This window comes from Equus przewalskii, chromosome 29 (genome assembly GCF_037783145.1).
Source record: "Equus przewalskii isolate Varuska chromosome 29, EquPr2, whole genome shotgun sequence".
Taxonomy (NCBI): Eukaryota; Metazoa; Chordata; class Mammalia; order Perissodactyla; family Equidae; genus Equus; species Equus przewalskii.
The window spans coordinates 1,758,987-1,781,937 of NC_091859.1; the positions used below are offsets into that span (position 1 = coordinate 1,758,987).

At 37.6% G+C, this 22,951-nt stretch overlaps 1 protein-coding gene across 4 annotated transcripts in view; it reads left to right on the plus strand.

The window, feature by feature from the left end:
- Positions 1-22,951, plus strand: part of TRHDE (thyrotropin releasing hormone degrading enzyme) — a 361,666-nt gene that overhangs the window by 307,544 nt on the left and 31,171 nt on the right. For all 4 annotated transcript variants that reach the window (XM_070600300.1, XM_070600298.1, XM_070600299.1 and 1 more), the window contains 3 exons: positions 18,039-18,186; positions 20,039-20,136; positions 20,597-20,704. In XM_070600300.1, coding sequence (XP_070456401.1) covers positions 18,039-18,186; positions 20,039-20,136; positions 20,597-20,704 — 354 coding nt within the window. The remainder of the gene's footprint in view (positions 1-18,038; positions 18,187-20,038; positions 20,137-20,596; positions 20,705-22,951) is intronic.

Here is a 22,951-nt window from a genome sequence, read left to right on the forward strand (position 1 = left end):
GATTTTATTGGAAATGTATACCAATATCCCCAAGGATAAATGTATACCCAAGTTTTAATCTGAGTGCATTTTGATGAAGTCGTTGACTCTCAGTTTTCATCTTAATTCATCTTTCTCTGTAGTATACTCTTTCTTAGTTTTCTTTTGACAAGAAATATCAATGTAATCTAAAAGAATCCTTCCAACATAAGCACGTAATTTTAAATACGAAGGTTGCATGTTAACATTAAAGTTAGTAGGTTTGATAATTAAGTGGATAAAGGAGGTAACAAATACCTCTGGATAAAGGCAGCCTTATGTTGTCGAGAGCAAGGAACATTTTAAAAATAACGTTCATGTACAAAATAAATTCATCAGATAACGCTTGTTAGAAATACATGTATTTTATTTGTTCATTAAATAATGTTGATGAGGAATCTACTGTAACAATATATTAAACATATGAACTATGAAATTTAATAGAATATCCTCAAATGCCTTAGAATTTAGGGAAAGAATGTAATCTCACAATTATCTATTGTAAGATTTTATCTAATGTAATGCATTGGTGTAAAGTACTTAGTGTTTGTCTCATATAAATGTTAGGGACTTTAAAAGCACATATAGACTATGTTTTAAAGGGAGGAGTGAGGACTTCTGAGTGGTGCACTCACAACCTCCTCATGCTTCATGGAAGAGGGGGCGATTGAGAAGGAGGGCGATCTTTGAAAAATATCTGGAAGAAGGAAGCATCATACAAATAACACAGTGACTCCTGCATCCAGAATTACCTGGTACTAGATTCCAAGCATTTTATCCATGGATGGTATTTCAGGATCATCTTCACAAAGATCCCAAAATAAAGTGACTGCAGCAAATTCATGTAGTAGGGATAGAAAACATGCAGAAACCAGAATGAAGAAGTCAGAATCATAGCATCTTTGTGAAACTTAAATTTGAAAAGAAGGAATTTCTTGCCATTATGAAAGTCTGCTCTCAATTTTGGATTAAGAAGCATGCTTAGATCTCAATCTCTGGATACAGAGAGGACGTCCAAATTTCATCTTCACCTGGTTAGAGTAACCTGCCCACATAGAAAGGTCACTTAAAAGCCTTCCCTTTGCTGACCAGTCTCTCTTTTTATGTGACCCAGCTTTGACCTCTATTTATCTGAATAAAATCACTCATGAGATGGCACTCTAGGAAAGTAAAATTCTGTCACTCTGAAGAATCTGATGTGTCTGGGTTGTGCGCTGCTACGTGGAGCCTCCTGAGGACCAGGAGTGCAGGCGCCTCACTGCCCTGAGCCTCGCTGGGCCACACAGCGCTGGAATTCCCTATTTTTGGAGCCACGCTTAGAGTACACGGTGAATGCTTTTCCTTTTTGACTGTTAACAATTTTTTGTGGTCCTTTTTATGTTGTATTTATGAGTCAATAGCAATTTGTACTTTAATTAGGAAAAGTAAGAGAGGGTTGTGTGTGTGTGTGCGTTGTGCCTGTGTGTGTGTGCCTGTGTGTGTGTGAGTGTGTGCCTGTGTGTGTGTGTGTACCTGTGTGTACTCTAAATATAAGTTATGTGAGACTTTTAAATATATAATCTAAAACAGAAATTATATGTTAAACTTCTTTAAAACTAATAGTGTGCTATTTCTCCTAATCTACATGCCGTAACTGAGGGGGTAAAAGGAGAGAGAAACTGTTGTAATCTATTCTTTTTCATCAAATAAAATAGTCCTAAAAACACCTTTTACCACAGAAAGTTACCAAGTAATACCTATTTAATTATCCAAACAAAATTAGTATACTTAACCAACTCTTTCCCCCACAAATGGATTCCTAGCATGCAGTGAAAAAAAATCTATTCATTACTTTTACTAATTACTAGAGCTTAGCATCAGTGATCATATCTCTATATTTAGTGAGAATCAGCCTTGTCTTTATCTACTTTTGATTTCCACATGTTCTAGCTAAGTTCCTACACTACTTTCTTTATATTAGAAATTCCAAAGAAAACTTTGCCTTGATAAAGTACAAAAAGTAAATAGGACTGCCATATATTTTTTCTTTTTAATAAATAAAATGCTGATTTCTTTATGTTTGTTTTATATTCTTGGTCCGCAAGCAGGGAATTCAAATGACACCTTCTGAAGTTTGATCTTTTGAACACAAACCCCAGTCCCAGCTTGAAGTGCAGCGTCTCCTGTGGAGCACAGCGCTGCACACGAAGTCTGGACGCCCAGGAATTAGTCGGCTGGTTGTCTCTCACACAGCCCATTCTCCATGGTGGGGCGGGGATACAACAGAACTTGCAAATCAAGACAGGGACAAGTGGAAGACACAGTAGCCATTGTGAAGGATTCCTCAGGATGAACTAAGTTTCTTGATTAAATTCTGGTTTTACTTTTTGAGCATATCTTCCTGGTCAGTTTTTCTTTTTCTTTTTTTTTTGAGGAAGATTAGCCCTAGAGCTAACATCTACTGCCAATCCTCCTCTTTTTTTGCTGAGGAAGACTTGCCCTGAGCTAACATCGACACCCATCTTCCTCTACTTTATACGTGGGACACCTGCCACAGCATGGCTTGCCAAGCAGTGCGTAGGTCTGCACCCGGGATGCGAACCATGAACTCTGGGCTGCTGAAACAGCGCGTGAGAACTTAATTGCTGCGCCACCAGGCCAGCACCGGTTTTTCTTAATATTCTCTGGATCCGCCCTTTGAGAGACTCTTCCTTTCCATCATCCCCCATGGACAAATGTGAGGCGAGGGTTGGGCATACATCTTCCTTGGGCGCCATGCCGCTTTGTCATCCTACTTCCTGCCCATAAAAGGTTGAGTACATAAGGGTTGTTTCAAGTCTTAAACAGTTACACTTTCTTTCAGTTTAAGGTTATAGCATCTTTGGTAGCAGAACTCTCTTAAAAACTTAGTAGGCTTTCTATTTTATTCCAGGAAATTTCATGTGTGAGGACCCACTCCTACTATGATTTTAGAGACTTGGCTCTCAGATTCTCTTTATTTCTTTTTTTATTATTTTTTTCCTTGAGCTTTTTTTTTTTTAAAGATTGGCACCTGGGCTAACAACTGTTGCCAATCTTCCTTTTTTTTTTTTTGCTTTTTCAAAGATTGGCACCTGGGCTAACAACTGTTGCCAATCTCTTTTTTCCTTCTCTGCTTTATCTCCCCAAATCCCCCCTGTACACAGCTGTATATCCTAGCTGCACATCCCTCTAGTTGTGGGATGTGGGACGCCGCCTCAACGTGGCCTGACGAGCGGTGCCATGTCCGCGCCCAGGATCCGAACCCTGGGCCGCCGCAGCAGAGCGCGTGAAATTAACCACTCGGCCATGGAGCCGGCCCCTCTTTATTTCTTTGACATATTGGGGATTATGTTGAGTTCATCAGCCTTCAACAGGACAGTCAGACCCTAGGTTCTTCCCTTGAGTTATATTTCTATTAGAAAAATTTCACTATCAAGTAGACCTCCTCAAAGACCCAGGGTGGTTATCTTTAATGAGTGGCCCCTAGATGAACTTGGGGTTGTCTCCATTCCAGCAACACAGAAGGGCACAGGCATGGAGAAGCACATGATAGGCTTTAATACACCAGTCAGGAAAAGGCTTGCATCACTTCTGCCCACTTTTCTTGGGTAGAAATCAATTACGTGGTAAGATCTAATTTTGAGGGATCAGGTAAAAGAAGTCTGGTTGTGTCCTCTGGATAAAAAAAAAAGGGGGGGATTTAGTCAAGAGCAAGCTGATTATGCCACAGATACGGATTGAATGTGCTACCAGAGTGCATGAGAGCACCACTTTCAACACAGTCTTCTCAGGACCCGTATCAGCAGGACCATTTTTTGTTTATTTATTCTGCTTTGCTTTTTAAGGCTATTCAGTTGAAGGAAATGGAATATATATATATATTTCTACTTCCCTGCTTCCCCGACACCAACTGCTAATAACCAAAAGAAAAGAAAGAAAGAAAAGAAAAGAAAAATAATGAATGATAAATACAATGAATTATGGACCCAAATACAAAAATATTCTGAAAATAGCTGAAAGTATTTACAGATCCTTTGTAGGACACAGAAATCTGTAAACCTGGAACCTACATGCATGACAGGACTGCCTTGTTTTGAATAATGAGCTCTGCAGGCAGGATGGGTTACACAGCTGAATCTTTCTCTACATGGAAAAGCAGGAAACAGCTGCAGGCCTGAAAGAGAAGACATGCAAACTCCCTGTTTTTGCAGGAAGCAGGGGGCAGAAATGGTGGGGTGATGAAGAAATATGTATGGCAATTGGCTTGGCAACCCTTAATTGAGACAGCTGGAGAGAAACAATTAAATGCTAAATCACCACAACAAGAACCTGCAATATACAAGGTTGAACTCGGAATCACACAGCTCTCCAGCATATTCTGAAATGGGACTATGGAGCAGAAATGTGCCCCAAAACAGATGGAACCACTGATTTGATTAGAATCAAGTCTGATATAACAACCCTAAATATAAACTACTACTGCTCCAATGTATTCACCATGATTGCTTTTTTAGCCACAATCCATCAGCAGCTATTGCTACTGGGTAGGACTACCCCCTTCAAATATGAATGCATTCAAACGTAAACCAGCCATAGAACTATGGAAAGATACGATAAGAAAAATAGTTAAGAATCATAATAACAACAGAAGAACTGTAACATCAAGCAAAAAATTCAACTATTCTCCTGTATGTGATTTGAAAGAATTAAAACAAAGAAATATGGTTTCTTTTGAGGCAAGAGTTTGAAGAAAATATGCAAAAAAATAAAAAAGAGATAAGGCAACAAAAAGAATGAAAGTGGTCAAGCACTACAGGAAAAGAAAGCTATATTAGAAGCAGTAATATTCATAGACACAGGGGAAAACATGCTCAAAGACATGGAGTATAAACTTGAGATAGTTGAGATAAATGAATTGGAAAAAACAATGAAAATCATAATGTAAACAAGAGACATCCAGTGTGTTTGTGTGTTGGTGTATGTATGTACGTGTGTGTGCACTTCATATTTATGAAAAAAAAGCAAATGAAAATCAGTTTGAAGACATAGGATGAGTAAACTTTCTTACAATAAAGATATGAATATGAAGATTGAAAGGGCACCCTATGTTTCAGGAAAAAACTTACCCAGAGGGATTAACATTGAGACATATCTTGATGAATAGCCTAGGCTTTAAAAATTAAACAAAAGAAATTACCCAGAAAGTAGAAAATTCAGACTGGCTCAGATCTCTATAAGCAAACAATGTTCCCGTGGACAGAACACAAGGTCTTCTATGTAGCCCGGTTACTCTTTGACTCCGAAGGAAGGATGGTGAGTCTTGAATCCACGTGCATGTGGAACCAAGGATGAAGAAACAAGGAAGTCAAGCTTACAAATAGAAGGCAAATCTTTAAACCAAGAAAATTTAGAAATAATTCAACAAGTGAAAATACAGAGGGGACCCCAGATTTAGTAGAAAGTGTCAGCCCGACGATCCCTCACCTTCCTTATCAGAGACTCAGCGGATACAGACTTCACAGTGGGCAAATCCACAGGAAAAAATATCTTTTAAGATATTTTAACCTAACTGAGGTGAAGTCCCTTTTTAAAGAAAAGAGTAGCAAGTATAACTTTTTTAAGAGTATTTTAGTCACACGGAGTGTCCCAGTTTTCTGTCATTTTTCTAAAACTCTATAAACTCTTTAAAAAATTTTGTCACTTTGTCATTTTTCTCCTAAATTTCTACTTTTTAATACTTTTTAATAAATAATTTTTAAATTTATGATTCTTGTGAAAATTATTGTTGTACTAGAATTATACATTAAATAATAATGATAGTGACTTTTATTAAGTTAAGATTTTAGCATTTTCTTCTCATAGAAGTTGTTCTCTTTCTGGAGAGAAATTTCTAATTTTTACAACTTTATATCACTTTCAATTTTGATAATATTGTTGAACTACATGTGGTCATTTCAACCAAATACAAAACATTTTAAACATATGATTCTTGCAAAAAGGAGACATATTTTATTTTTACACTATTTTAAAATAATATAAATAGGTATCCTTATTTTGAATTAACTGGTGCATTTTTTGTTATTCTTTTGTATTTTAATTGATGCTTCAACTTTAAAAACTCATTTCCTGCAAGTGGTAATGAGGGTAAATTAACAGACCCTAAGCGAGGACTTACTAAAGGACTGTTATTAAAATTAATGAGTGTCGTTGTTAGAACACAGTAGATCTATATCATTAACGTCCTCTGATTGTTAATCATCATGGCAGACTTAAAACATCACTATCATTACTTCTGCTAAGTTTATCAGTATTAAAGAAAATTTAAAAAAATATTTCTGAGAAGGGGATCCAAGATTAATTAAATATTTGTGTATAAATAGTATATCTTCAGAATTTTGTGACAATGGGAGTTGAAGCTAAAACAGAGAGATGAGAGCTGTGTAGCTGTTAGAGGAAGTTACTTACCACCCAAAACTCTGTCCCTGGAGGTTTTATAAATTGTCTACAAGGTAGTGTCCCAAAGGACAGAAGTTATCTGTAATTATAATATATGGTTGTTAGCTAATTTAAAAAAGATTTCCATGTATTTTAATTCTAAGAATTGGAAGTGTTCTCGAGTAAATTCACAACTCTTTGCAGGTATAAATTCTCAGACAAGTTGATGGCATCATGACTTTACTTTCTCTACTCTCTTAAGACGCGCCCATTTACTATATGCTCTTTGTGGCTCAGCCGTGTGATGAGCTGTGTTCTTTGTTTCTGGAGGTTATCATCTAGCATCCTTCTGAGGGAGAAGGAAGTGTCAGAGTCTACTGATGTGCCTGCTTCCCCAAAGGGGATTCCCAGTGGCACAGCTGTCTTTTCCCGATTCTGATCTTTTCTCTATGCAATGACTTATATAGCTGAAGACCTTTTTCTATCTCATCAGTAACAAAAAGTACTCTTACCTCCACATTTCATCTGTAATGGCATTGAGTAGCTTTTAACTCTCATTTGGCATACAGTATAATATTCTGAGAGGCAGGAAAATATCACTTTAAATCATAAAGAATTAGATTAGATATTTCATTTCTCCGTAAGTAAAGATGAATATTTCACTAAGATTAGAGAAGGAGAAACACAGAGAAGGTGTGTCCTTCCCTCTCCATTTTCTATCGTTCGCTGTTGCTGCTTGAAATCGTTTCTTTGACGTGCCAATAGCAGCTATGATTGAATTTAAGAGAAACATGGATGATTGTTATCATCACTAAATGAGAAAGACTTTTCCTTTGATGCAATAGAAAATGTGTAAAGACAAACAAACAAAATGTCACATGATGCACAATCTACATAAGACAGATGATGGGATGTTTCTCTAACTGATAGCTGAATAAATAAATCATGGCATTCTCACTGTTTCCGCAGTGCTGACCAACATGCTTCAGCCTGGCGTCCCTCTCCTGATTTAAACACATGGTTCAGAATGACTTTGGAGGGTTGCGATACATGGGGATTTATGGGGCACTTGTATGTGGGATTCTCTGTATCCCTACATCACTGTACAGCAACCCTGTTGTTTTTGTGACAGAGCCTGTTTGACTGGCTTTGGATTTATGATGGAAATAATTCAGAAGAGAGTAATAATTTTCCCTTGGCAATTACACTGCCATTTGGTACTTTGTCCCTAAGGGGAAAATGAATGTGCTGGGATCTGTCCATGAGTCTAGTAGCTCAGTGTAAGGAACAAATCAAGGTCAGAATGCAAATGCAGATCATGTGGTTGCTGAATTCTAGTTCTGGTTCTGTAGCTTGAAGGCTCTCCACATTTATGCGGCACTTCACAGTTTACAAAATCCTCTTCCATTTCTTGTCTTTTAACCCTCACAATGACCCTGAGAGGTAATACCATTTCTTCCATTTTGTAAAGAAAGAAATCGAGATTGGAAAGGTAGTTATTGAGCAAATACTTTTAAGCATATACAATACAAAGGCTTCATCATGCACACTAGGAATACACAGATAAATGAGACTTAACTTAGTCTCTGCTTTAGTTTTTAAACTATTTACTATGAAGAACTTGAAATACATACAAAAAATGTCAGAACCATGCCAGTATCCATTGCTCTATGTCAACAATTATTAACCTGTCAGTCTTATTTCCTCTAAGCTCTTGTACTATTTTGAAGTGAATTCCAGACATCAATCATTTCATTAAAATAATTTTTACTATATATGTATTAAAAAAAGACATTATTAAGCACAATGACCAAAATTCACATTCCCTCAATAATATCAAATATCCAAGAAATGTTCAAATTTCCAAATGTTTCATAAACACCCTGTTTTTAAAATAGTTTTTTGAATTAGGATCCAAATGATATTGCTGCTTTACGATTGGTTGATATGTCTTTTTGATCTCTCCTAAGCTATTGCTTTCCCCCTTCACTTTTTAAAAAAATTTCTTTCCAAATTATTTGGTGAAGAATGAAGTTGTTTGTCCAACATTGTTTCTGGTTTTGCGATAGCGTCCCCTCTGCACTCTTACATGTTCCTCTGTACTTTCTATCACCTGTAAATCGAAGATCAAATCTAGAGGTTCGAGCCATTATGGTTTAAATTTTTAGCAAGTTTACTTCAGAGTTGACGCTATCTGAACACGTAAAATAAATAGCTGTCTGTCTTTGTATGATATTTGCACCTATTGCTGTTCAATGCCTAAATCTGTTAATTCATTAGAAGTTGCAAGATGGCAATTCATCCATTCCTTTTCTGTTTATAAAAGGAATAGATCTTTAAAGAGAAGCTTGCTCTCATTTGCTGTTTGGTGATCCAGTGATACAGTTTTTAAGGAAAGGCAGGATTCATGCTTGATTGTTTCCCCGTGTTCTTCAGTTTCAAAAATAATGAGCCGGTTCTCAAGCATGCTTCATAGAGACCGATTATTTTGTTTTGTTTGTTTTTAGTTAAGTGTCATCTTGACCGACGGATTTAAGCATGTTTGATAAACTTATACCCATTGCAGTTTTCATTCCCGTTGATACTCAGAATGTTATGACTTTGGCTGGGCACTGCTTCCCGTGGGCTGCAGAGCCCAGATTAAACGGGGGCTGTTGCTCTGCTCGTTAGAGTCCCTCGATCATTTTTGGTGGCTCTTCTAAAACCCTTCCAACTGACTCATCATTCTCTTTTGCATGGCTAGATTACACTCTCTGCAGTGTTTTTTTCTCAAAAATTCAACCACTTTTTGACTGCATCTTCCTTATTAATTATGAACTTTTGTATCAGTGTAAAATCCAGACCTTAGCTGTATATTTAGAAAATTACGCAGAGAATTATCCTGGGTGCAAGTAGGTAGCCATGCCTCTGTGGATAAAGTGGGGGTGGGATTGGCTTTCTTTGAGGTTTCTGGGTGAGATTTTTAGTTGAGGTGGACTGTCCAGGCCCAGGAGGCTGCCCGAGACTTATGTCCAGGAAGCGATTTCCCCAAGCCCTGTGTGCTGTCGCTCGAGTCCCTCATCCTTCCCCTCTCAGTCTGAGTAAAGAACTCTCCCTAGCCTTAATTCTTCCCTTTCCTATAACACCTTGAGATGGGAAATATCTTCTGTTGTTTGAAGCATTTCCTCTTATTTAAATAAAAGGTCATAATTTTATACTGTTACCTCTCTCTCTTTTTTTAAACCACATCCTAGTACTCTACCTGTTGTTTTTACCTGTGTCGACAGTAATTCGGAAAGCAAAGTGGTGTTGTAATGCATGCACTTCATGGTAGGCATATTGCTGCTAACTGGAGGCAGTCTCTCCGGGCCAGAGTCTACCTGAGGGTGTTCCTTGACTTGTGGACTTTAGGGGCGGTACTGAAGGAACCCAAAGGAATGGGGGAAGGTGCTGAAGAAAGTGGTTTTGTTAGAAGTGGCCCCAAATGACCAGTCTAAAAGCTGTGTCTACACTGAGTCCGCTAAGCCCCCCATTTCAAAGACAACCATGGACCAAACCACTCTCCTTCCGCATGATGTGTTCTATAGCATTATGTTTCCCTCATAAGGCCTCTGTTGATTACTCCCACTTGATATGCCCCAGATTCCTCTCCTCAGTGTTTTCTTTTCCTAGAAGATGAGAGAGGAAGTACAAAATTACTTGCCAGGCTCTTTTGGAATAGTGGTGAGAATGTCACAGGCTTGGTGCAGGAAGACTGGGCTCAAATACCAGTGCCACCTGTATTTTCAGTATGACCCTGGAGAGGTTAGGTGAGTTTTTGAGCCTCAGTTTTGATCTGTAAAATGGGGATAGAAATTGCTCACCTCACAAGACTGTTGCGAGGATCTAACAATGTGATGTATGTCCGTCCGGTGCTGGCACCCAGCGAGCGCTGAGTCAGCATCTGGCACCCAGGGAGCGCTGAGTCAGCATCTGGCCGCCACAGTGAGTGTTTGCCTCTTTCCTTTGTCTGAGATCAGTCGTTCACTGACAAAGCCTGAAAATATGAACTCAGATTTGCCAAGAGCAAAATGTGTTATAACTTTTAGCATGATAATTCTAATCTCGTTATTCTATCCAAGGAAAATCATTCAGAACACATAAAAGCCTTGTACACAAAGATATTCATAGCTCTGTTACTTGTGATGTGAAAAATGTATGTACCCAAAATAGCGACAGTAAACTCCACTTATCTTCCCAAGAGAATATTGCTAGAACTAATGCAAAGATATTTATGAGGAATTCCTAATTCTGTAACATGGAAAATTATCTAATAAGTTAAACATACAAACTTTTATGTACAGTATAATAAAATCTATATAAAAAGCAAAACTTCTGACATAAATATTAAAGAGGAGATATACTCAGTTATTTGTAAGTGGTTTGGTTTGAGTGATGTTTTTATCTTTTCTAGTTTCCTATTATTCACACATTTCTCTAAAAAGCAGCCAAATAGGAAGTTAAAAGCTTCACAGATTTATGGACTTCTAGGCTAATGATTTGATATCCTGATGTCAGTAAACTCAAACTCTGCAAAATCCTGCTGGAATGTTTTTATTCTTTTTACTCTTACGTGCTCTGGAGAGCACAGGAAGATTTCACTGCCCGGTAAGCAGAACCCCGTATCAAATTTCAGCATTGCATTTTCCGTGGAAATCATAAGCTATGTGGATAATTTTCCTGGTGGTCTCTCAGGCTATTTTGTGTATTTAAATTCTGGAATAACTCTGCTAAATAACCCAAAGTGGAATATACTGCTTCTTGTATATAAAGTATATATTCTTTTAAAGTGTTTTCATTGCTTAAATGATTTCTCAGTGACCTTCCCCAGATCATCTGATGCTGTTTTTCAGCAATTGATCAACAATAAATAATGCATAGATAAGCTTTTGGAATTATTTTTTTTTAAGATTGGCACCTGAGCTAACAACTGTTGCCAATCTTATTTTTTTTTATTTCTGCATTATCTCCCCAAATCCCCCCAGTATATAGCTGTGTGTTCTAGTTGTGGGTCCTTCTAGTTGTAGTACGTGGGACGCCGCCTCAACGTGGCCTGATGAGCGGTGCCATGTCCATGCCCAGGATCCGAACCGGCGAAACCCTGGGCCACTGTAGCAGAGCACGGGAACTTAACCACTCGGCCACGGGGCCAGCCCTGGAATATTTTTTTTCTGGTGCCTGTATGAAAAACTGTTTCTAAAACAGATCTAATGCATAGCCTATCTCAAACATTATGCTGTCTGCTTTCCTGCCATCAGCTTCTCTCACCAGGGATGCATTTTTCTCATAAGCGTGGTCCACATAGTGAGAGAGAGGGCCAACTAGGAGGGCATGTTGCACTCCATGCTTGTCTTGGAAGACCACGCGCACATTTGAGTTTGCTCTCCACAGCAGGCAGAGCCAACCTAGTAGAGGATTATTCACCTCAAGCCCAGCTCAGAAACTTGCAGTGGCTTCATCACCATAGAAAACACTCTCAGCGCTTATTATTTAAGGTCCTTCATGATCTAGCGCCAGAAACCCCTGCAACTTCATACCCTGCTCTTCATCCCCAGCTTACTCCACTCCAGCCACGAAGGCCTTTTGTTATTCTTCCAACGTCCTACATTTGTTCCTGCCTCAGGACCTTTGAACTCGCTATTTCCTCAGTCAGTCAGAATTCCCCTCCCCGCAGATTTACTCAGCCTGTTCTCCCACTTCCTGCAGGTATCATCAGAGAGTCCTTCTCTGAGGACCCTCACTAAACTGCCCCCCTAATTCTCCTGTCCCTGACATTGCTTCCTTTCCTTCATAGCATCTGGGGTTACATTATGTATTCATTGGTGTTTTAGGTTTAGTGTGAGGAGTGCTATGATAATGACCTGTAGACAGACATTAGAGGGAGGGAGAAAGAAAGCATTTAACCTTAATTCAAAGTGGTGTTTTGGGAGGCAGCCTCATGTGGTGGAACCAGTGGGAGCTTTCTTGTCAGTCCTGGCTTTGACCTCCAGCTCTGTCAGTTAGTAACCGAGTGAGCTGGGCAAGGTGCTGATTTACTGTAAACTTTAGCTTCTTTATCTAAACAAATGGGCATAATAGTACTGATCTTGCAGTTTTTAAGGATAGCAACTGAAACAAACTTGGACCATCCTTCCGTAACACCATAGCTGGTATACAGTAAATTTCTCAATCTACGATAGCTTAATTTAATTAAGTTGGTAGTTTTTAAAAAGAAAAAAATTAACTTTGGCCATACAGCTAAGGACTTTTTCCTTTTTTGGGCAAATGGCTAATATCTATTAACTCTTCCAATTAATGGCCAAACATTGACTCTGCTTCTTAACATCACTGAGTGCCCAGAGGACCCTCTTTGTTAAGATGATGGCTGATTTCTTGGGAGATTATGTTTGGAAATAAAGAAATGAGTGGGTGTGGAGAGGAAAGGCTGGTTGTGTTGGTGGTGGTGGGACTTATATGAGTTGCAAAAAATCATTTCTGGTTGTTTTATTTTTAATTATCAGGTGTTTACTGGAGAAGGGCCTTCAGAGGTCGTATCGTTCACCTGGTCAATTTACTGACTAGGAGAAAGAGCTTTCCAACCCCTCCATCGATTTATTGAATTGCATGGTATAAAATAACACTATTGCTTCTAGGAGAGTAGGCAAGTGATTTGCTAACCACAGAAAACAGAACAGAGATGTTTATATAATGCCTCTGCTTTCTCACTGGCTACAGAGCTATTTTATTTTGGTATAGACTAGCCTATTCAAAGCTATTGGCTAGATAGCAATGATCCTCTTATCATTTCTCATGTGTCCCATTAAGGAGCAAGATGAGCAAAAACACTATAAATATCATCCTAATAGAATTTTCCCATCCTGCTGGATCTTTTAACTTTAAAAATGCGTTATTTAAAATATTATGGTTTTAAGTTTTAATATACTTGTGAAGTGCTCCTATTTTTAAGAACTATGACATTATTGCTGTAATTTAATTTAGTTTAAGGAATATTTATTGAGTACCTATTTTGTACTAGATTCCACATTAGGCCATGGGGATAAAAAGATGGATAAAGCCTCCTTCAGTTCCTTGAAGATCTAAGTCCACTGAGTGGAAAAGATAATATGATACATTTATGATTAATAGCATGATAACTATTGTGAATAGAGGTGTTGTCTGGGTGTTATGTGAGCCCAGAAAAGAGGTGCCTAAGTCAGTTTTGGGAGAAGGCTTCTGGAAGAGAAGGAGCAGGAGGAGGAGGGGCTGGCACTCCTCATTGTGAGACTTTTCACCCTCCTCCTTGTGTGGAGCTACAAATAAGTAACTCGCGGTGCACTTCTGCAGACAGCCACTCGTCAGTGCCTGAGTCATAGCTTCACTTTCTCTGGGAACTGTCCAAATGGACCATTGGTGGACAGAGACGCCTCCCCCATGGATTCCCTTTTTATTCTGCTTCAAGGAGTAGTGGAGTTTCCAGTTTCTGTCATAAGATCTTCCCTCAAAGAGCACCTGAGGTCTTTTGATAAGGGATAACAAAGAATAATAGATACAATAGTAAACTTTTTAATTAAGCATTTCAGCAATTGCTTTAAAAGTCTGTGCGCTCAAGGACGGGGTTGCACCTTCTGCATCTATTGTGAATACGTAGTAGGCTATTTATTATTTTAAGTGAATATTTAATTAATGAAAATCGTAGTATGATGCTCTGAAGAGTCTGAGGATTGTGCTTTTTATTTTTTCCTAAGTTTCAAGCACTCAGAAACCATTACTTTTAAAGAAAACTCACAGTAAAATAGGTTATTTGTGTACAAGCTATCCATCTTAGTAGATTCAAGAGTTAACCTTCACAGGGATTCAGAACAGGTTTTCAAAAGTGGTTTTGGATCTTAGGTGAAAACAGAGCCAGCTAAGATCAGCACATTTCAACATCAGCTAATATAGTCTTGTTTTAATGTTCTTCTTATTAAAAAAATTCTCTTGTATGCCTAAAGACGTATTTTACTGCAAACTCCAGTAAATTGGAGGAGGAGGAGGACAGGGTATGTGTGTGTTTGGGGGGAGGTGGGAGGAACTGTATAGCTGCATACGGGCAATCTTTGTCTATTTCTTTAACTTTCCTCATTTGTCCCTCTTCCTCATTGTCTTTTCTTTGATTCCAAAATCATTTTTTATGCCAACCCCCACCTCAATAGTAGAGAAGATATCATCTATAACTTCTTCCTAAAATATTAATAAAAGACTTAGTTATACATGAAATATTCTTTAAATTTGTTAGTTTCCCTCCCATTTTGTTAGCAACATTTCCCTGTGATGATACAAATTTAGGGAAACTATTTCTGCATCAGGACCGTAAGTGTGCTCCCTACTGGGCTGATGACTCTGAGCTAATGTTGTGTTCCCTTCACTGGATTCCACATACTTGCCCTGTATTGATTGCGTTATCAGTGGTAGTAATCACAGATATCGTTACCCGCCAGTTACACAAACACGTGTCTAAACTAGGTAATTATTCACCAACATTATCTCTTATAACTCTTAATTTTGTAAAGAAGCTGATCATCCTCTTGTCCAATTGAGAATAGCTACATATTTTGATCTAGTAGACTAAATGCAAGAATATTGAATTATGTAGTACATGATTACCTATGTTTGTAACAATGCAAAATGAGGGCAATTTGAGTGCAATCTGTCTCTTATTCTTTTTGAGAACTGCATCAGAGAAGGTTAACTGCTTTAGAAAATAGACCCAAACATGTCTGTGGATTAAACACAGTAGAAGTGTGTTTACTGCTCACATGCTGGAACTGGGTGTGAGAACTGGTACTTGGGCATGCAGTCATCTGGAAACCCGGGTGGGTTTCTGACGTATTCAATATAAGAGTTCCAGTGTCACCCTGAAAGATTCAATTCAGGGAAAAAGAGCGTGGCGGAGCACATGGGAGATGTCTGTGGGCTAACTCTGGTAGTGAGGACATTCATATCCTATTGGCTAGATGTTAGTCACATGACCACACCTAACAACCAAGGAAGTGGGAATTCCAGTGTATCCTAGGAATTAGAGAAGAGCATGAATTTTGGTGAGCAGTTAGCAAATTTTGCCATATGGACTCAAAACAGAACTTGCTGCATTTCTCTAATGAATTCTTTACTTGCCTTGTCATTATTTGGAACTTCTCTCAGGCTTGCTGTGCTTTTATTTTCTTTGCAGTCTGTCAAATGTCTTATAGAGCCTAGATCCAAGCCTTGCCTTTTAGACTTGGACATGTTAAAACAATGGAGAACGGGGACTATAAAATTACAAAGTATTTTTCCAAAATTTTAAACAAATAAATTATGCCCATATTATTGTAATAATTTTTCAGTAGGTTAAAATGTGGATAAATAGTTTAGAATAAAAAGTTTTGGGAGCTAAAAAGCTATCTCCCAGTTCAACCCTCTAATCCCACAGCTAAAGAACATGAGGCTTAGGAAGATGAAGTTGTCTAACCGTCCAGCGTGTTAGTGGTTCCAGGCCCGTTCTCGTTTCCGACTCTATCTCAAGTCCTAGTCTTTTTTCATAAGATCGTTTGTCATTTTCTTTATCTGTGGTCACATCGGCACAAAGCATAAGCCATTGAGTAGTGTACACCCATTTGTAGAAGACGAAGTAAAACACAATAAATTGTAGCTGACATAAGGCTAGTATGTTTAAATCTGTGAGAAAATAGACCCAAACACCTTTCCAGGTTTTCCAAAATTAGCTACTTACTAAAGGTTTTTTATTTAATGCATTATTTTTATTATTTATTCAACAAAAGAATAATGGTTTCTAGATAAATTTTCTTCACTTCTAAAACTCTAAAATGGCATGTGCATTATGCAATTGTAGAGGAGGCAAATTTTTGATCCCCATGCTAATTAATATTTAAAATTAAATGTCAGGGGAAAAAAATTATAAAATCTGAAATATTGGAAGTTATGTCTATTTTAAGGAAAAAAAGCAAATCATCCTTTTTATAAAAGAATATTGCTTTTTCAGTAGATAACAAACCCTTAAAAACACAATTTAACACTATTATTGAGATGCTACACTAGCACAAAAGATACAGCTTCTTATTGAATTGTTATTGTGATCGCCTGAATTCACGCCAGTTCTGCAAGGATGTATGAGTGGAAACTGTACAAGAAAAGTGGCAGAAATGTGGATGTAGTCTAAATCATACAAACTTTAAGAAACTTTGAAATTATGGGGAAATGTGGGGTTATTTGCACCATTCTCATTTATGTCAGACGTTAGCTGTGGTTGATCTTATGCCACGAGAGAAGCAAATTCATTAGAGTGACACACATTCTTTTTTTAATTCAAAGAAACCTGAAGCACAATCTTCAGAATTGGTTTTTATTATGAATATTATAAACACAGCTCCAAATTAATATTCATCTGTGGAGTAATTTTTGCTTATCGCACTGAGTAAGGACTGAATAATCTGGCAAACGTATTTTAAGTGAAGATGAGAAAAGGCTTTGCTCCCTCCTGCCTGCTTTCCAAGAAGCACAAACAGGAAGTCCACCTGGCTTCGGGAGGGTACAAAGGAGCGGTGGTGTGAGGTGTAGACAAAGGAGATGACCAGGCTTCCATTGCTTTCATATTTACATGTTCCCTGTGTTAAAAGCCTGAATTCAGTTGACCGCTATGTAAAAAAAATCCAGCAAAATACATAGTGGCGTTGTGTCTTTGCATCAGGAATATCAGGCTAAGACTGTCTTTTAAGCACTGTGGATTGTCATCTATATTGCTTTGATTTGCAAGGATTTTGTGTGCAATCTACCGGAGAGTAGAGCTACACACTTCTTTTGGCTTCTTTTTTGGCTATACCCTCTTTTAAATATTGGCAAAATGTATTCAGATAATTTTAAAAAACTGCAGTTTCATATTTTCCAAAGAATCTGACACTGATCACCAAGGTGACATGGCATGTATTTTGAAGGGAAAATAATAAATGGGAAGAGTCTATTCTAAAATTTTTGTAATTTGGACTGTATTAAATTTAACTTTGACTTTCATAAGTCTTATGGAAAACAATTTTTTTCTTAAAACAAGCAGGTTTGAAAAATGCTTATATTATAATGTAACATAGATACAGTCAAAATTGTAAGTTGCCACATTCATCCTTTTGAAAACAATTTGTGTTAAATATCATTACACAGAGCTACATAAAAAGGAAAGAGAATGCATTGAGAAACCGAAATTTGATTTCAGTAATGAATTATTTTCACTTATTTGTGACCTCTGAGGAGTTTCTGTGAAGGAAAATACCTAGTGTTGATTTTATTCAAATTCCACAATTCTTTCCTTTTTAAAAATACATATGCTGATATTTTTGTGCTCAAGTAAATTTTAACTCTCCAGCTCTGTATATATTAGGGGCATTGGCATCCTAAGTAGGACTATATTTAAAAAGTGAGTAATTGTATTGCAAACAGTGAGTATGGCTTCTTTATATGTGATGACCTTTCTGCCTTTTTATTTGCATAAGTAAGATGTGCATTTTTGCGTCATCATGTATCTTTTCTGCATGTAATTAACATTAACTTTTCTGACTGTGCAGAGCTGGCTATTTGCCTCAGAATATTCCCCTGGAGGTTATCAGATACCTGTCTGAAGAGAAGGATTTTCTTCCTTGGCATGCTGCCAGCCGAGCTCTTTATCCTCTAGACAAATTGCTGGACCGCATGGAGAAATACAATGTCTTCAACGTAAAAAGATATATTTTCTTCTTTCTTATTTTCAGAAGATAAACTATTTTCTCATTATCTGCTGTGTTCGACTGATCCTGAGTTATTTTAGTTCCTTCTAATTTGTGTTATCATTTTTGTCCTGATTTTCTGTGCAACACTGATGACAATTACTTGAAGAAGAAATTTAATACAAGCCAGTTTTTGTTGTGGCCTAAAAGTGTCAACTGAGCTTAAATGTCTCAGAATTTAAGAACAAATATACACAGCAAATCCTTAAAGTTCAAACTTACTTTCCAAGAGTTAAAGAGCTCTGTGTTCACAAAGGACTTAACCTGGGTAGAGTGATCCAGAGATCTTAACAAAATGTAGACAGTTTCAGTAAAGATTCTTGGTCATTATTTTTATACAAAAGAGCATAATGAATTCAATTCACTTCTTTAATTAACAAGGATAAGATCAACATTGAGAAAAAAGCCCTTTCATAATTGGGTCCAAGGGGATACAGGAGAGCAGACAACAGATAATCCAAGTAGATGTGAAGACATGACAGACATTCCAGAATGGTGCCTGATCAGGTTTCCTGCGTATGAAGCCTGCAAACCCGAACTGCGCTGCTGACACGACCTAATCTCAAGTAACGATCCTTTTGAAGATGATCAGGATTAGTCCTGCTAATGAGCTTTTGATTGCGAAATTTCCTATCACTGGTGAGGTTTAGCGTATGAGAACATGTCTCTGTGCCTTCCATCACCTTTGAGCACTACTTATTTTTCTTTAGTTGTTTTAAGTTATTTCAGTTGCCCTCTTTCTTATAAAATCGTTCTATTTCTTGTGACATCCTGGCCCTGCTAACTAATCTACGTGTTTGGAATGGCTTGAGGTTAGATTGCCATGGCTGGAAACCTTTTTATGAGAGCCATCAGCATTGCCTGCCGGCCATCAGAGTTGCTTCTTTTCGTCTAAACCAATGTGAAGGCACCTCTGTTTTTGAAAATGAGAATAATCCTGGCTTGGCAGTTCATGTTAGTTTTGTCTAAGCCTTACAACAGACATGCAGAGAAATGTGTTGTCACAGTTAGGGTATAGTTTTTGTCTGCTCGGGGAAGACTTATCACACTTCTCTTTTCTCCTTAACACAGAGACACATGATATTAAACTTCTGTAAAAGTAACATACGTTTTTGTATATATTTGTACCGTAGAAGAGTGTATCATATCAGACACCTCAATTTCAGTGAAAGTTAAGTGCTTTTACTGTAATTTCCATGCTTTCATTCTTTTGACAAAATTTGAGGACCACATTAAAGTGAGGAGCGCGTATCTTACGTTGCTACTGATATTCAAGTATGTTGTCATCTGAATGCTTGTTGACTCTGGAATACCATTCTACTGAACAGTGTTCTGTGTATGTCAGGTTCAACAATGCTGGGCTACTGCCTGGGCCTATATAACACTTTCGCATTAAATATGCTCTGTGAACATAAACCGCACGAATATTAGGTGCTCAATTTCATAAACTATATCTACACATTTGTATATATGTATGCAGGCTGTCTATCAATATTCCTCAGTTTTCTTGTTTTGCTACAAAAGTTTTCATCTGAAATATTTAATAGTTAGCAAATTACTTAATTGTTCAACAGGAAGTAAGGAGTAGACTTCCATCATTGCAATTGTATTTTATCCTTACTTTCTATATTTGAAATACTAAGTTGAATAAAATTATAATAGAGTATTACCATGCCCACAATTTTACTGATGTTTTAAAGACGTGCATTTAGAATATATTTTAATTTTACTACGTAATTTTAAGTGTCAACATGGTAAGGTTGAAAACTGACGTTATCTTTATTTCCCCTACCTCCCTTTAGGAATACATTTTAAAGCAAGTTGCAACAACGTACATCAAGCTTGGATGGCCAAAAAATAATTTTAATGGATCTCTTGTTCAAGCATCCTACCAGCATGAGTACTGTTCTATTTCCTTACTGGCTTTTTCCCTCAGAGCTGTACACTGACTGACCATCAGCACCATTGTGATATTAGCTGCATGAGATGGGCTGTCTGTCGCTCTGCATCTTTCATTTCCCTCCCTTGGGAAGACTGCTGCTGGGTGGCACCATTCCCACCCCCTGGTACTGGGAGCAAACACATTTCATGGCCATGTTTTAATTTAAGATCTGCCTTTGTTGGTAATGTTGAGCTCTGAAGCCACGCCCCTCATGTAGTACTGTTTCCAGAGAAGACATTTAGTATGCTTAACTTTTCTCTGCCTAATTGTCTCTTACTCAGCAATGTAGAATTTCTGTATCTGAAAACTATTTTGTGCTAATTGTTTACTTGTCTACTGTAGTGTAATATAATGAGTTACCCTTTCTCCCCAGACAGTAACAGGGCTTTTTAATCTTTTTCCTTGCGGTGGTCTCTAGAGAACTACGTAGAGAAGTTATAATGCTGGCATGCAGTTTTGGCAACAAGCACTGCCACCAGCAGGCATCAACACTTATTTCGGACTGGATTTCCAGCAACAGGAACAGGTAAGCTGAACCAAATCCTGTATTTCTGATATGATTTAATGCTTTCAGGTTCTCAGTGGATGCATTCCATTTATCAACTGAAGAAAAATAAGACAGGAAAAAACACCGAAAACTTTGTTTCTGGTTCGCAGCTTAAAAGGCAACACTGTGAAAGCCACAATACACTGATCTTTGTAGGGTTTTATTAAGTGTTAGACTAACTTTCTTCATCTAGGCCCTTATTCTTTATACATAAGGTGCCAACTTATTTTGAATTCTGATGGCTTTGCTATCCCATGAGAACAAAATAATTAATTTAGGCCAGACTCTAAGGTTCTTTACAAAAGGTTGTGGTATTTATTCATAAAACAACTATGAGCATATGATATAAATAAAGAGGTGTAACAAATGTTAATATTAAAAACTGAAAACAAGAAGGTTATGAAAAAGGTCTTTACTCTTTTGGTGACCCTTGACAGAGACCGTAAACTTGTCTTATCTTGGAATTTCACACTGCAGTATTTTAATACATAATGTGAGGTTAAATTATTTAATAGAATTCATTTTGATAAAAATATTATACTAAATGTCACTTGTTAATGTTAATGTTCATGAAAAGAATATTAAACATAAAAAATTCAAAGATCAGTCATCTTCTTACTACAGTTTTTTAACCTTCCTTGGCGTCTTCATTTTCCAGGGGCCTTTATGATCCATTTCTTTTTGCACTCTGGGCAGTCGACGGTCGCTCCTGCAGGCTCTGGCGCTGTGCTGAGGGCCCAGCACGAGTGTGAGGAGCTGGGCGGTTCGTTCCGATGGTTTACTTCACATGCACAGGGGGCTGGTCCCTTTCACTACACGACTTAGTAATTTGTCATATCTCAACTTCTCTAGCATTTTCCTGTTTGGTCTTATACATAGCTAAGAAGGAAAATATTTTATCACTATCATCCCTCAATTGATCCATCATGTACTTGAAGACAGTGAGTAGATGTGTCATCAGTCTTCTCTAGAACTAAAGCATCCTCATTATTTAAACTTTTACTAATAATTATACTTTCAGCTAAGCTGTCTGAAAACTATTATATTAAACTTAAAAATTTTATAAATTTTTTTCCTATTTTTCACACCTCTTTCAATTCTACCACATATAATTAGGCTATGAAAACATAAACATTTTCCAAAATCAGTACTTTCAAATTTTATTGAGATACATGATCATATGAAAATATGACAAAAAAAGTGAAATGTATTATTTAAAGACTGTGGCCTCTACTTCCCTCCCTTTTGTTTTTTGATTATTTGTTTGTTTGATTTTGCTACAGACACATGCCTTTTCTCAGAGTTGGTTGTTGCTTTTAAACCCTTTAATGAATTTTCCCATCTAGCATATATTCTTATCATTTTGTTAAAATTGGACTCACACCATTGCATTGCCGTAATTTCTCCAGTGAGTATTCAACCCAAATATCACTTCCTGCATTTAAAAACATAGCTACTGAGGGGCTTCCCAGTGGTGTAGTGGTTGAATTCGCTCACTCCAGTCTTTGCGTGTTTGGATCCTGGGCGCAGACCTACATTGCTCATCAGCCATGCTGTGGCAGCATCCCACATACAAAATCGAGGAAGATTGGCACAGATGCTAGGTCAGGGATGATTTTCCTCAAGCAAAAAGAGGAAGATTGGAAAAAGATGTTAGCTCAGAGCCAATCTTCCTCACCAAAAAAATTATATATATATAGCTATGGGGAAAATGCTATTTTTGAAATAATTCATTTACTTAACAAAATTTTATTGAGCAATTCTCAATACCAGTTGGTAGCCAGAAAGCAAAGAGAAGAGAGGGAGCTCAAAATTCATAGAAGATACAGCTCTGTAAATAGTTGTGCTTTGAAGCAAGAACTGAACACGAGACAAGACGTGAACCCAAGGAAGGAGGGATTCCTGCCTTGGAGGATGAACAGGACTCTGTTGGGTGGGCAAGGCTGACTGGAGACAGGCGTAGGTGTGAGTGAGTATGGAAGGTGGGGAGATGGCGGTTCTAGGCAGAAGGAGGACACATGATTTGATGTTTAGTTTACTGCATGTAGTAATTTTTGACTTGTGAATTTGAACAATCCATCACTTCCATAATTCCCTTAAAATGAAAGTTCATATATAGTGTTAGCTCATTTCAGTGTTGATAACTCCACCATTTTTTCGTGGTAAAATAATTAAATTTGGGCCTAATACTTTAAGGTGCTTTTGTTATTTCCTTCAGCTTTTTTT